At 37.7% G+C, this 15,718-nt stretch overlaps 1 protein-coding gene and 1 non-coding gene across 2 annotated transcripts; one reads left to right on the forward strand and one right to left on the reverse strand.

The window, feature by feature from the left end:
• Positions 1-2,977: 2,977 nt before the first annotated feature.
• LOC122429567 (placental prolactin-related protein 3-like) lies at positions 2,978-15,528 on the forward strand. Its single transcript, XM_043449996.1, has 5 exons — positions 2,978-3,032; positions 10,030-10,211; positions 12,529-12,636; positions 14,547-14,726; positions 15,337-15,528. Exons 1-5 carry the CDS (start codon positions 2,978-2,980, stop codon positions 15,526-15,528), a joined length of 717 nt encoding a protein of 238 aa, XP_043305931.1.
• LOC122430176 lies at positions 7,929-8,037 on the reverse strand. Its single transcript, XR_006266256.1, has one exon. It is a non-coding gene; the product is annotated as a U6 spliceosomal RNA (small nuclear RNA).
• Positions 15,529-15,718: the final 190 nt, after the last annotated feature.

The raw sequence follows: 15,718 nt of genomic DNA on the forward strand, positions 1-15,718 counted from the left end.
TACCTATCATCTGACATGTTTACCTTTTATTTTTTGAAGAGAACACACGTAAGTTCTACTCTCTTAGACATCACCAATTAAACAACACAATTTTATCAGTTATAGTCATCATGCTACACATTAGATCCTCAGACCTTATAATTTTCATATGTTAAAATGTATAACCTTTTACAATCCGTTCCTATTTCCTCCACTCTCCAAGCCCTGGCAATCACTTTCCTATGCTGTTTTTCTGTTCTACTTTTTATTTTTATTTTTTTAGATTTCTTATAATTAAGATCATATAGTATCTGTCTTTCTCTAACTTATTTCACTTAGCATAAGGCCCTCCAATTTTATCGATGCTGCCACAAATGGAAGAATTTATTTTTTAATGGCTAAATAAAATTCATATATAATATCACATCGCATTGTTTTAATCTCTTCACATGCTGACAGATACTTAGATTGTTCCTATAATAGGCTGTTTCTAGGCTACTGTGATGGAGAAGGAAATGGCAACCCACTCCAGTACTCTTACCTGGAAAATCCCATGGATGGAGGAGCCTGGTAGGCTGCAGTCCATGGGGTCGTTAAAAGTTGGACACAACTTTACTTTCGCTTTTCACTTTCATGCATCAGATAAGGAAATGGCAACCCACTCTAGTGTTCTTGCCTGGAGAATTCCAGGGAAGGGGGAGCCTGGTGGGCTGCCGTCTATGGGATCGCACAGAGTCAAACACGACTGAAGAGACTTAGCAGCAACAGCAGCAGGAGGCTACTGTCAATACTGATGCAGTGAATATGAGAGTACACATTTCTCTTTGAGATAATTCTTTCATTTCCTTTGAATATATATTCAGAAATGAATATATATCCAGAAGTGTGAAATTTCCTGAGAAACTTCTCGAAGGTATTCCATGGGAGTTGCACCAATATACATTCCTACCAATAATCCATTAAGACCTCCATTTTCTACACATCCTCAATCACACTGATTTCTTACATTTTGGTAAAAGCCATTTAAACAGGATTGTGGTGGTATGTGTTGTACTTTTGATTTGCACTTCCCTGATAGTGATGTTGAGCATCTTGTCATAAACTTCTTGGGCATTCTGTATGTCTTATTTGGGGGGAAAATTGTCTATTCTGTAAAAAATAGCATGCATTTTGTATATTGTATTTGAATATATAAAACTCAGGTACCTATCCATACACCTAAAAAATTACATAAATATAAATAATTCCATTTATAATTGAATCAAAAATATACTTAGCAATAAATTTAAGCAAGGTGTTGAAAGATCTATATGAAAATATTCAAGTCATTCATGAAAGAAATGTTTAAAAGACACAAAAGGAAACATGCTTCATATTTATTGACTGGTCGAAAACAGAATCAAAGATCAACAGAAGAGAACAACAAAGCCAGAAAGAAACACACACCCATATATTGTCAGTTAGCTTATGAAAAAGGAGGCAAGAATATCCAGTGGGGAAAGGACAAGCTTTTCAAAAATGGCACTGGGAAAACTGGATAGTCCTATGAAAAAATGAAACTGTGCCCCTGTTTTTTTACCATACACAGAAATCAACCAAAAAGGGAAAAAAAAGTTGAACCTAAGACCTAAGTGATTAAACCCCTAGAAGAAAATATTGAGGTAATCTTCTTGCCATCAGCCTTTGCAATGAGTTTTGGGGTTTCACACTAAAAGAAAAGCAACAACTGCAGAAACAAACATGTGGGACCACAACAAACTCCAAAAAAGGAACATCGACAAAATCAAATGGCAATTTACACATTGCCAGAAGATATTTCCAAATCATATATTTCATAAGGGCTTAATATCCAAAAATGCATGAAACATACACCAAGGCAAAACACCAAAGGGCAAAAAACACCAAATAATCCAAATTTCTAATGGAGCATAAGAAAAGTAAGAGTGTCAATAAATCTGAAGATTAGACTGTAGATGAGAGACACAGCAAGGTTTTCCTTCTAGAATAACAAAAGCCTGTGCCTTCCTGGCATTACTTTCCTCATCTCCACTCAATTGTTTGAACATTACAGTTCACAGTGTACATTATTCAGTCAATAGAAATAACCCCACAGTGAACTATAATATATACTAAGAACAGCCACACTGGAGGAAAAAAACAAACAAAAAATACCCCAAAACTAATATTTGCACACTTACTACTGAGGCATATCAAAAGGAAGGTAATTTCCAGAGTTTACCACTCCATTGTTTTCTATATTTCATTTCAAATTTGTGCCAACTAGTAGGGGAAATGAGTTAAGAGACCTCACTAATACATCGATAGAAAATCAGTTTCAAATGGGAGCATTAATGGATTATAATTTGGGGGTAATATGCTACTAGTGTTGAACCTGTAGTCCTTTTGATTCTCTACCTCATCGGGCTAATAATTTATTATAAATATTAAAAGCAACATAGGCACACCTACTACCAAAGTGATAGTGAATAGAGAAAGACATAGAATATCTAGGCAAAAAGTGAAAGAATGGGATATCAGCAATGGTAGTAAAGGGCAGTATAGCCTTGAGAGGAAGGAGGGTTCTCAAAGTTTCTTGAAATACCAAGAGCGAGCCAGATGTGAGGAATTTACTTAATTTATAAACCAGAAAATCTACCAGAAGAAATTTAAGTTCATAAAAAAATTGCAATTCTAAAAACCACAATTTAGACAGATAATAGGGTAGGGTATGGTATATAGACATTCAAAATTCTCCATTGCTTAGTGCATCAGGCACTCAAGGACCACCCTCACTGAAGTCTTCTCTATTGCTCAACCTACAGGTACCACCATGGAGAAAGAGATAGCTCTACCCCACAGGCAGTTGAACCCTACTTTTATGGCCTTGTGGCTTTCCTTAAGAAGCATTTGATGCAGCAGATTTCCTCCATCCCATCCCATCCGGCTGACTTCCCAAGGTCAACAGGAGTCCTCACCCTGGGATCATTCTGCAATCCCCATGGCCTCAGCTCCCAGCTTCCGTGGACACCAGTGGACTTACAACCCTGCCCGAGGTATGAAAGGCTGCAGCATGTCTTGTCTATGTGGTTCTCACTCCGTTCAGACGGTCACAGGTTAGTTGGTTCACTCCCCAACAGCTTCAAATGACTCCCCCATTCCAGTGGACGGCCATGGATGCGGGGATCTCTCCCCTGCGCTTCAGCTCCCTCAGCCCCAGGTGCAGGTTGGTCCCACGTGCTCTCCTCCTTCTTTCCCCTTCGTCCTCATCCCTTCTTTCCTTTGTGCTACCGAGTTCTGTGTGGATCCGGATATTCCTTCTCAGTATTCAGGGCATCCTGCCAGTATTCAACTGGTCTTCAGTGATAATTGCTGCGTCTAGACTTTCTTGATGCATCGTGGAGAGAGGTGTACCCCACTTCCACCTACCCCTCCATCATCTTGTCCACCCCCATTTGTGCATGTATTAGAAACGAGTTTCCCTTTCTATTAAGTAATATTGCCATCATCGCACCTGTTTAACTTTTGCTTCTTGAGGAGAACACAGGTAAGATCCATTCTCTTCAACTGAGTCAGTCATTCAGTCGTGTCCGAATCTTTGTGACCCCATGGACTGCGGCATGCCAGGCATCCCTGTCCATCCCTGACATCCAGAGCTTACTGAAAGTCATGTGCGTTAAGGCACTATGCCACTCGATGATGTCCACTCTCACAGAGATTATTGTTTTTTGAGATTCCTTATAATTGAGATCGTGTTGCATTTTTCTTAGTCTGACTTAGTTTATCTAGTATAATGCCTTCCAATTTCATCCATGTTGCCATAAATGGAAGGATTTCTTTCTTTTTCTAATGGCTAAATAATATTTACCTATATGTGTCACATCACATTTTTTTAATCCACTCACCTGTTGAAAGATAATTAGCTTGTTCCCATACCAAATACTGTGAATAATGCTGCAATGAACATGGGAATACAGATCTCTCTTTGAGACAATAATTTCATTTCCTTTGACTCTATATCCAGAAGTGGGATAATGGATCACATAATAGTTCTCTTTTAAATTTCTGGAGGAACCTCCACAGTATTTTTCCATGGGAGTTGCACCGGTATGCATCCCTACCAACAGTGCATAAGCACTCCTTTTTCTTCACATCCTAAACAGGATTTGCCAATTCTTACATTTTTGGTACTAGCCATTCAAACAGGTAAGAGGTGATATCTCTTGTGCTTTTGATCTGCATTTCCTTTGATTATTAGCAAAGCTGAACATCTTGTCATATATCTCTTGACCATCTATATGTCTTATTTGTGGGAAAATGTCTATTCTTTAAAGATGTAGCATACATTGTGTTTACTATATTCCAATATACAAAACTCTGTTGCCTACATATATATCAATAACGAACTATCAGAAATTGAATAAAGAAAACAAGCCCATTTACTACTGCATCAATAAAAGATAAAACACTTAGAAATAAACTTAAGCAAGGTGTTGAAAGATTTTATACAAAACCTTTAAGACATTGATAAGAGAAATTTTAAAAGAGTTAAAGATATGTAAATTTAGGTTGTCTATTCAATGTGTTTCTTGAGGTAGGATTTGTATTACTATAAACTTCCCTTTTAGAACTGCTCTTGTTGCATCCTATAGGTTTTAAATCATCATGTTTTCATTTTTCTTTGTTTCTAAGAATGTTTTGATTTCCCTTATTATTTCAGTAACCTGTTTATTATTTAGAAATGTGTTGTTGAATCTCCATCTGTTTGTTTTCTTTAAAGTTTCTTTTTACTGTAATCTATGTTTAGTCTCATAGTGTTGTTGTCAGAGAAAATGCTTGATATAATTTTAATTTCCTTAAATTTACTGAGGTTTGATATGTGACCCAAGATGAGGAAAATATTCCATGTGCACTTGAGAAGAAAGTGTATTCTGTATTTGGATGGAATGTGCTGAAGATATCAATTAGGTCTGTTTGCTTTAATATTTCCTTTTAAACTTATGTTTTCTTATTAATTTTCTGTTTTGCTGATTTGCTCATTGGTATAGGTGCAGTGTTAACATGCCCTGCTATTACTGTGTTACTGTCAATTTCCCCTTTTGTGTCAGTTAGTGTTTACCTCATGTATTGAGGTGCTCCTATGTTGGCTACATAAATATTTAAAATTGTTTTGTGCTTTTCTTGGACTGACCCTTGATCATTTGGTAGTGTCCTTCTTTATCTCTTATAATAGTTTTATTTAAGGTCTATTTTTTCTGATATGAGAATTGCCAATCCAGTTTTCTTTTGATTTCCATTTGCATGGAATATCTTTGTCCATCCTCTCACTTCCAGTCTGTTTGATCTCTAGGACTGAAGTGGGTCTCTTGTAGACTGCATATATATGGGTCTTATTTTTGTATCCGTTCATCCAGTCTGTGTCTTTTGGTAAGAATGGGAGATGATAATAGCAAATAAAACAACTGATAAAGGATCGCTTTCCAAAATACAAGCAGCTCAAACATGTCAGTCATCAAAAGCAATGGCAAGAGCTGGAAAAATAAAATAGTGAGACAACATCAAACTCAAATCCTTCTGCACAGTAAAAGAAGCCATAAATGAAATTAAATGGCGACGTATGGAATGAGGAAAAATATATTTGCACATCACATATTTGGTAAGTGCTTCATATCAAGTTTATATAAGAGATTCATGCAACTCAGTAGGAAAAAAAAATCAAACAACTCAAATATTTAAATGAGCAAAGGAAGAGTAAGTGTTTTGAAAAATATGAAGATCAGACTGTAGATGAGAGACACTTTAAGTTTTACCTTCCAAAACAGAAGCCTGTGTCTTCCTGGCATTCCTTTTTTTATTTCCAATCACCTGTTTGGTGATTGAAGTTCACAGTATATATCCTTCACTCAATAGCAATCACACTACATTGAGCTATGTGTGCTCAGAATAGCCCTGCTAACAATAAAAACCTAATCATTACATACTTAATCTTGAGGCATCTAAAATCCAAGGTGATTTTCAGAATTTTCCACTCCATTGTTTTCTACATTCTATTTCAAAATTGAAATGCCTAGAAGGAGTGATTAGGGGACCTCAATAATACATGGGTAGAAAGTCATTTAAAACTGGGAGCATTACTGGATTATAACTTGGGAGACTATATTATTACTAGTACTGTTGTAATTTTATTCCGCTTAAATCCCTGGTATACTAGGTTGATATTTATTTAAAATAGTAATACAGCTATGATGGAGAATAGGGTGGAGATTCCTTAAAACACTGGAAATAGAACTGCCATATGACTGAGCAATCCCAATGCTGGGCATACACACCAAGGAAACCAGAATTGAAAGAGACATATGTACCCCAATATTCATTGCAACACTGTTTATAATAGCCAGGACATGGAAACAACCTAGATGCCCATCAGAAGACGAATGGATGAGAAAAATGTGGTACATATATACAATGGAATATTACTCAGCCAGTAAAAAGAATGCCTTTGAATCAGTTCTAATGAGGTGGATGAAACTGGAGCCTATTATACAGAGTGAAGTAAGCCAGAAAGGAAAACACCAATACAGCATACTAACATATATATATGGACTTTTTAGAAAGATGTTAAGGATAACCCTGTATGTGAGACAGCAAAAGACACACAGATGTATAGAAGTCTTTTGGATTCTGTGGGAAAGGGTGAGGGCGGGCTGACTTGGGAGAATGACATTGAAACATGTATATTATCACATGTGACACGAATCACCAGTCCAGGTTCGATGAATGATCCAGGGTGCTCAGTGCTGGTGCAATGGGATGACCCAGAAGGATGGGATGGGGAGGGAGATGGGAAGGGGGTTCAGGATGGGGAACACATGTACACCCATTGCGAATTCCTGTCAATATATTGCAAAACCAATACAATATTATAAAGTAATTAGCCTCCAATTAAAATTAACAGAATAAAATAAAATAGTAATATCAACATAGAGACACATAGCACTCAAGTTACAGTAGATTGAGAAAGACAAAGCTTATGAAGCAAGAACTGAAATCACTGAAAATTAGCAATGGTATCAAATGAAGGGACAGTATTGCCTAGAAAGAAAGCATAGTTTTTTGGAGACAACACGAACAAGCCAGATGGGAGCCAACCAGCTTAAGCTATATATCAGAAATTTCACCATAAGAAAATAAAGTTAATAAAAAATATGCTGATGCTGAATGCCAAAATGCAGACAGTAAGCGAATAGGGTAGAGTATATGTAGATACTGAGAACTACTTAGAGAGGTAGACATGGAAGCAAATACACTAATGAGCATCAGAAAAATGAAAGCACACAAGGGTCTGAAAGTAAATCATAAAGAGACTTGGTAGTCTGATCAAAAGAATAAGAGAATCAAATTAGACGCCAAAATAGAAAGACTTGTGCACATGATAGAAACAGAGAAAGCTCAGGAGAGAAAGTTTCGGACCTAGTGGACCAGCGAACAGAAGCCTCCAGCATCAGGAACAGAAACTCTGGGCAGGACTCATGACTGTGCGCTCTGGGAATGGCCTCAGTTTCAGAGTTGGGGCGCTATACCGCCTAAAGGCGAACACAGACAAGGACTATAGCTTGCTGTGACACTGAGTCACAGACGATAGTGTTTGTTAGCTTACTTTTCTCATTCAACTATAAAGTTAATGAATCACTAACCAATGATAATTGACACCATCAGTTTCCAGTCATATCTTCTTTAGTCATACAATGAATATCTGAACCTGTTATATGATCCCCAATAACAGTTTTAATAATTAAATTTATTGATCTTTAATTGAAGGGTAATTGCTTTACAATACTCTACTACTTTTGGCCAAACATCAACATGAATCAGCCATAGGGATACCTATGTCCACTCGTTCTTGAATCTCTTTCCCACCTTCCTTCCCATTGTACCCCTCAAAGTTGTTAGAGAAAAAATATGAAGTCTTCACAAATTTGTGTGTCTTCCTTGGGCAGGGACCATGCTAATCTTCTCAGTATTATTCCAGTTTTTTAACATATGTGCTACCAAAGGAAACACACAAATAACACTTCAACAGAAAAAAAAAATCATATATTTTGTCATCTACCAACAAATGATCAATTACATTAGGAATTAGGGTATTCTTTTATATTTACTGCCTCTTATAAAATTGAATTTTATAAGGTCCAAAGTTCCATGTAGGAATTAAACATATATTTATTCGTAACACATGTATACATGCATAGAAATATATGCAGACAAATACTTCTATATTATAGAAGCTATTATTCTCCTTGCCTGTCACAAAAGTCTCTATAGTTGGTGAGAGAGATAATCCTAAATTTCTCCAACTTATATGTCTTCTTTTTAAGAACCAGTTCTTTGATTTTTACCACCTAATTTTAAATAACCATTTTATTCTTAGGTACCATGCCCCTTTAAACTAACTAAGAGCAGAGAAAACCTAGTAAATGCTGATATCTTATCCTTCATTAAATTATCACTCTTCTGGTAAATTGGAGAAAGATTCATTTTCAGATCTCATTCAGGAGGAAAATGTCTGTTTTATCAATTCTCTTGTCCAGACACAATTCTTGCTCACTCCGTCTTAAATTCTGCTTACTGACAAAGGACAGACAGGAAAGGTAATATTAAAATCATGCTTGCAAGTGTCTATGATTTTACGCTTTTGTTGGCCAAAGGTAGGGCAAGGAATAATTTCTGAAATATTACAGTGAATCATTGAAGCATGAAGTTCTAGTTCTCCTATCAAAGAGGAGATGTTTGGAGATGGTTTGAAAACTCAGCCCCATGGTTGTCAGGATGTGCTCCCGAGACAGATGGGTTTTCTCCCTGAAACCTCACAGTCAGGAAAGGCCAGGCGTGTCCGCAGAGCCAGTGACAGGGTCCTGGGTGCTGAGAGGCAAGATTCTTGGATGACCATCTGGAGATTTACCTGCCATTGTCTCGAAGAAACAAACGTAATGAGAAGATTAAGGATGCATAAAAGTAGAAGAGCTGTCACGTTGCCTAAAAGAAAGTCTAGCCAGGAGAACCAGGCCCCCACACTGATAATTGTCAAAGACTTTAACAGTGAGTGTTTTGTAGACAGAGCATAACTAGTGGATGAAACCAATGTTCTAGGGTCACTTTTGTTCGGCAGTAAAAGACAAGATATTTTTCGCTTTAAGCAGAGAGTCATCACAGCTCCTGATGTGGTCCTGGGTACACACACGCAGACCGAGAGCCCACAGGCATGTGTGATGTGACATCAGGAAGTGAACAGATGACTGCATTGGTGCCCAGTCACCTCCATCTACTAATAATGTGACCTGGGGAAAATTATTTGCCCTCTCCAAGGCATTGCATCTTCTTTAACATAATTTGATGAACACAGTGAAGATGAACGCTATCTCACAGAGTTACTGTGAAACACAAATTTTAAGATGTTTTAAAGCTTTTGGGAAAATATCAAAGACATGCATGTGGTTAGGAAGATGAGTTAGCAGATCCAAGGTACAGTATCCTTTTTCTCTTAGTATTCTCTCTGTACTCAATAGTAGCGATCAGTCAGTCATGTATTTACTCTTACACCAGCGTGATGGTAAACCACACAGATCAACTGCACACTTCTTGTCATTTCAGTGTCTAAAATTCAAGCACTAGTCAATGTAGAGTGAAAAAATAACACACTCCTGGAGGGCCTTGCTGCTCAGAGTCTGCAGAGTCCCAACAATAAAGTGTCTTAAAATAATGGCCTAAAGACTCCTGCTCAGAATTAAGTTCCAAATGTTTGCAGAGCACAGAAGTACTTCAGGGAGCAATACAAAAATGCAGGGAGTAACCTACTTCTCCAACTATCTATCTGTGCAAATGTCATCATCCATCTAAATTCACACAGAAGGCGCTCCTTCTTCCCCACCCCAGCTACTACAGCACCAATTCCTGCTCAGAGCAACAGCGAAAGAGAAGGCTTCCCTCCACAGGATGGATTTGATAACCTCAGGTGACTAGATCATCTCAGAATGGCTCATGTTTTTATTTTAGCAGTGTCCTGCTTGCTCCTGCTGCTGGTCATGTCAAATGTGCTCCTGTGCCAAGGCAACGTATGCCCGTCCTGCGGTCCTGACGTGTTTGGTGTCCCCTTGAAGTTCCTTAGAAAAACCTTTAGTCGTGCCTCCATCCTGTCCCACGACATGCATAACCTTTCCACAATAATGTTCAATGAGTTTGTAAGTACTGTGGTGGTGGTGGCTTAGTTGCCAAGTCATGTCCGACACTTGCGACCCCATGGATTGTTGACTACCAGGCTCCCAGAAGGACCTTTGCGTAAGTGACTGGGCCATACTGTCCTTTCAACAAGAGGGCTGCATCAGCCAAACTTCAAATAAAACATTCTCTACGTTAAAGACGCAGTCAGCTCATAAGATGTGGAAATCGAAGAAAGGACCAGTTTTGTGAAATCTCAAAGTTTCCAAAGTAGTGCAACAACTGTGTCAATTTCCTTTCATTCATTTTCTTTCTTTAAATTTCCAAAGTAAATGATTTTGTATTTGTCAGCTAGGAATGCCATAAAAGAATACAATAGACTCAGTGGAATAAACACCAGAAATTTATTTCCTCACAGTTCTGGGGGCTAGAAGTCCCAGATCAGGGCACCAGCAAGGTGAGGTTCTGGTAAGAACTCTTTCTTCCCAGGATGGCTTCTCCGTGAGTCCTCACACCGGGTGGGGGTGGGGAAGAGAGACAGAGGAAAGGACACACAGACACAGAGACAGAAGAGAAAATTCTCTGGTGTTTCGCTTCATGGAGACACTAAACCTATTGGATGAGTGTTGCACCCTAAGAGCTCATTTAACCTTAATGGGCTTTGCTGGTGGCTCAGATGGTAAAGAATCTGCCCACAATGGGAGAGACCTGGGTTCTATCCCTGGGTCTGTAAGATTCCCTGGAGGAGGGAACGGCAAGCCACTCCAGTATTCTTGCCTGAGAAATCCATGGACAGAGGAGTCTGGTGGGCTATAGACCATGGCGTGCCAAAAAGTCAGAACCCTTTTCAAAACACAGTACTTTGGCAGTTCGGGCTCTAACACATGAATTTGAAGAACACACATTCAGTCCATAATACTACCTGACAGAAAGCACTTTTATTTTGAATTGGGGAAAAGGAAGCATGGTGATTTTCTGGTCCTTCAGGGTGTCTCTGGGCTTTCTTCTCCAGGCTCAGAGTAAATAGCCAATAAATGAGAACTGCTCTGCAGTGAACTGGGTGGATGGAAAATGTTAAACAAAGCTGAATCCTGGTCACAAAAACGAATACTGGTAGCTTTTTTAATGCTACAAATTATTGTTTTAAGATATGTAGTGAATAGGTTTTGAGCTACAATAGAAGGGGAGTTTACAATTGGAAACAACTATTCTCTTTCTGATGAAGGTATATGAAAGTTGTATGTTAATTCTTTTATATGAATCAAGGAGCACAGAATAGAGCAGACAGCTAATAAAAGGCAGTGCTAAAGGTTTCTATCAAATTCAAGTAGTTTTTTGTAAACGCTAGTTATTGTTTCATCCTCCATTTTTTTTTCCAAAGTATTTCCATTTTTATTTTTATATTTTTTAATTTTTTAATTTTTTCCATTTATTTTTATTAGTTGGAGGCTAATTACTTTACAATATTGTAGTGGTCTTCCACCATTTTTGACTGTCCATTTTTGTCCAAATCTTCCCAGTAATGTATTCAAATGTTCATAAATTGTGCTAAAGATTAGTTTTTCTCTATCAAAGTGTTAGTTAGATTTTTCTACTCTTATTATTCTCAGTCCATTGCTTAGTATTTCCTATAACTTTATGCCTTGTTTTTCTGACGTATCATTTTGTCACCATAAACAACATTGTATTCTGAACCTGGGATGAACACTAAGCTTTTTAGTGAGTGGGTTCAGAGATAAGTCAGAGTCATTACTGTTATTATTCCTTATAAGGTAATATATTGGCTCTGACCACAGTACACAAGAGATTAAATGGTTAAATATAGGTGCATGCATGCATTCTAAGTCACATCAGTTGTGTCCAACTCTTTGCAACCCTACTGACTGTAGCCCAACAGGCTCCTCTGTCCATATTATTCGCCAGGCAAGAGTCCAGGAGTGTGCTGCTGTACCCTCTCGCAAGGGATGCCTCTCACCAGGTATCAAACCTAAGGCTTCTTTTATCTCCTGAGTTGGCAGATATGCTCTTTACCACTACCATCACCTCGGAGGCACCAAGTATTGGTACAAAAGTACTATATTTGTTTCAAATACTAAAAAATAAAAAAAAAATAGTGGTAAAATAGAGAAGGGAAAAGTTTGAACTTAGAAAAGTTAGATGTAAAATCATTTTTATAGAGAGAATATATAGAAAAAGTAGGAAAAGAGTGACTTTCAAATTTTGTGATGCCTTCTCCCCCCAGTTAAAAAATTTCATGGCTATCAAACATGTTAATGTTCTGGTGATAGGTTCATCTATTGAATGCCCAACTACCCTAACTAGTTGCCTGATCACTTTCAGGATGAAAAGTATTCCCAGAGTAAACCTGAGTATATCAATGCCACCAATGACTGTCACACCAATGCCCTCCATGCTCCTGAAGAAAGAGAAAAAGCCCGACAGATGACCGTGAGTCTTTCACCTGGGTTTTTCACCAGATCAAATGAGACAGTATGTAGCTTACCAGGCTTCAGATTATTAGAGGTAATGGTAACTGTACATGCAGAAAATGGTGGAGGAACTGTAAGCAGTTGAAGAGAAATTATATTATGCACTTGATGAAGAATGAGCGAAATCAAGGGATGACTAAAGATCTGTAGTAGCAAAATAAATAACAGATCTATAAATTGTCCATGCAGACAAGTTTAGCTCAAGCAATGCATTAGACACAGGATGGAAGCTGTTATACTGTACAAAAACATGAAATAAATGGGAACTTCCATTGTAAAATATAAGATTGCAAAATTTATGAATATATCAGAAACACACCCCAGTTTTGAGTACTCACTGTTACTGGTGACTCCTACGTGGGAGTCCTATACTGCACCACTCAAGCCAGTGTGAATGCCTTTCAAGGCTCTCCTGATTCTGCTTCTACTTCTCTGACACCTCCTTCATTCATCATTCTCAATGACTCCTCTGTCACCTTTTATTTTTAATTTGTAAGTTTCCCCCACAATGGCCTATGTAACATTGCTTTGCTTCTCATGGCCGCAACAACTGCTCCTGTTCTGAGGAAACACAGTTTACATATCAAGCGTCAATGATTAATGGCAACTCCAAATTTTCACTGTTATAATCTCTCCTTTCTGATTTCCTGCATTTTCCTTCGCCCTAACATTATTTAAAGTATTTTCACCTGCATCCCCTCTTAAAATACTATCTTTTCTCTCTACAACTTTCTTAATGATACCAGAATTCTTTTCCTCTGTTAAGCTCATTAATAATTAGGATGATCAAGTAAAGGAAAAGATCAAAAAGGAGGAAGAGTAGGGATTTTTCAGTAAGCTTGAATTTAAAGTTTATTGAGAGTTACTACATGGCCATACATTTTACTAAGCACTTTATGTGCATTGCTATATTTAATCCTACTCAGTTCTCTGTTCTTTACCACTAAAACAGTTCATGGCTGTAAAGAAATCAAGCATATTAACTAGAGATCTTCACCCCCAGGATTTTCATGATCAGTTCTACTACTAGTAGTGAACTAGGGGCGAAAACCCTCCATTGTCAATCCTACTGATGGTTACTAAAGACAACACTGTGCCATTTTCTGCCCGGACACATGTCAACAAGACAGACTCTTCAGATACCATCATGGGGGCTGGTGTTGGGTTCAACTACGGAAAGAAAGCCTGTTTAGGAATGCCATGTCTTCTTCATTGTCTCTTTGTTGTAATATCATAAAAAAATTACCAATCTAAAATCAATACAAATGATGCATCTGATTCATTAATAGGAAAGAATCACTGGTGACAATGATGTGGGCACAGGCAGAATGCCTCTTTGCTGGGTCAGGTACTGCAGGCACATACTGACTTGTCATAAAATACTTATATTTCTCTCACGCAAATGTGCAAACATAAAAGAACTCACTGAGTCTTCCCAGTGCACCAGTAAAACTAATAAAAATAAATGGGAAAAAATATAATAAATAAATAAATAAAAATAATGAAAATGGAAGGTAATGCCAAGAAGCTTCTTAGCAATGGCCCACAGTCTACCAAAAAAAAACAAAAAAACAACTTCACTGAGTGAGTGGTAGAAATTCAGAGGAAAAAAGAAAATTCATGTTATAAATTAGAACTCATCAGAAGAGTTAATTCCTAAAATAACCCAGATTTTCAATAAATCAGCGAAGTGTGAACTAATAGCTTACATTTTATAATTTTGCAACTTTTACTACCTTCAAAAATCTCTGCATACACACAGGAATAACCAAAAGTCTTCTAGGTAAGCTGCTCTGAACAAAGATCACATGTTACCAAAATCACTGAATTATGATCATTTTCATGAGACTGTTTCTTATGTTTGCTTAGAATGAAGACCTTACTAAGTGGATACTCATGTTACAGTACCTCTGGAGAGATGCTCTGTATGATCTAGTCCATGACCTGCAGTTTGGGAAAAATCTCTCGGATACTATCCTTTCAAATGCCAGAGAGAATTTTAAAAAATTACACAAACTTCAAACAATCATAGAGAGGCGATTCAGCCAGGTGAGCATACTGCAGAGGGCTTTCTTGCTTTGTTGATGACTCCGTAATGCATAAGATTTGAAATATCTCATTTTGTAGGAAAAAGATTCATGGCTTCTATATGCTAGACTGCTACTACATAAAGCGGAGCCTAGTCATTCATAGTGATAGATTCTACTGTAAAGGAATCAGAATTTCACTGCAATTTTGTCATGTGCAGCCTTCCCTGTATTGCACCCAATTCCACCAAAAGCTTGCCTCTTCCTGGGCACAGGTGGATGAAATATTTTCAACAGTAAGAGAAGTAGAGAACAGAATTTCCAAGCTCAGCATTTTCCTCAAAGTATCCCAGGACATCTGCTATTGAAGTCCACTTGTCTTCTTTCTCTGTTCTCCTCAAATCAAAGGATGAGAGTGGGAAGGAAGAAAAGAGAAAGTTAAAGCTAAACTTGAGTTATGTTTCTACTTTTTAGATTCCTGAATGTTTTCTCATAGGCTGGCTCCAAAATCCATATCTAGAGAGTTTTATATTCGTATGTGTTCCCTAAATCTTAATTTGATATTTAAAAAGGACAAAGATAAGCAAATACTAAGAAAACACATAAGAAGTCATTTTCTTTTGGGTATTCAGATTGTTGTTCCAGTCAGGTTGATGTTGGCCAAGGATCTCATATACTGGCAAGAACTCTCATCCCTAGTGTCCAGCAATGAAGATATACGTCATTTTGCATTTTATAACCTGTTCAAGTGCCTGAGCAGGGATTCACGTAAAGTTGACATGTACACCAAGATCCTGGCATGCCGAATCAGCCACGAGTGCTAAATCCATCCATCGGATCCAGCTCTCAGATGGTCCTAATGATCTATCCTGTAGCAAGCTTCTTTGAAATTTACAGCTTTTTCATGCATGCTCTGTGAAATGGGTCTCCTCTTGAAAAAAATAAATACAGACTCTGTAGAGATGCCAAAATCTAACAGGGTAATTTGTTAACATTTCTAATTTTCATTTAATT

This window comes from Cervus canadensis, chromosome 28 (assembly GCF_019320065.1).
Source record: "Cervus canadensis isolate Bull #8, Minnesota chromosome 28, ASM1932006v1, whole genome shotgun sequence".
Lineage (NCBI taxonomy): Eukaryota > Metazoa > Chordata > Mammalia > Artiodactyla > Cervidae > Cervus > Cervus canadensis.

What these genes read in the sequence shown, in the direction of transcription:
- LOC122429567 (XM_043449996.1), top strand. Translation starts at nt 2,978, where the DNA reads ATGGCCTCAGCTCCCAGCTTCCGTGGACACCAGTGGACTTACAACCCT. An exon ending in CAATAATGTTCAATGAGTTT is followed by an intron (nt 10,212 to 12,528) that starts GTAAGTACTGTG and finishes GATCACTTTCAG; the next exon opens with GATGAAAAGTATTCCCAGAG. An exon ending in TAGAGAGGCGATTCAGCCAG is followed by an intron (nt 14,727 to 15,336) that starts GTGAGCATACTG and finishes TTGGGTATTCAG; the next exon opens with ATTGTTGTTCCAGTCAGGTT.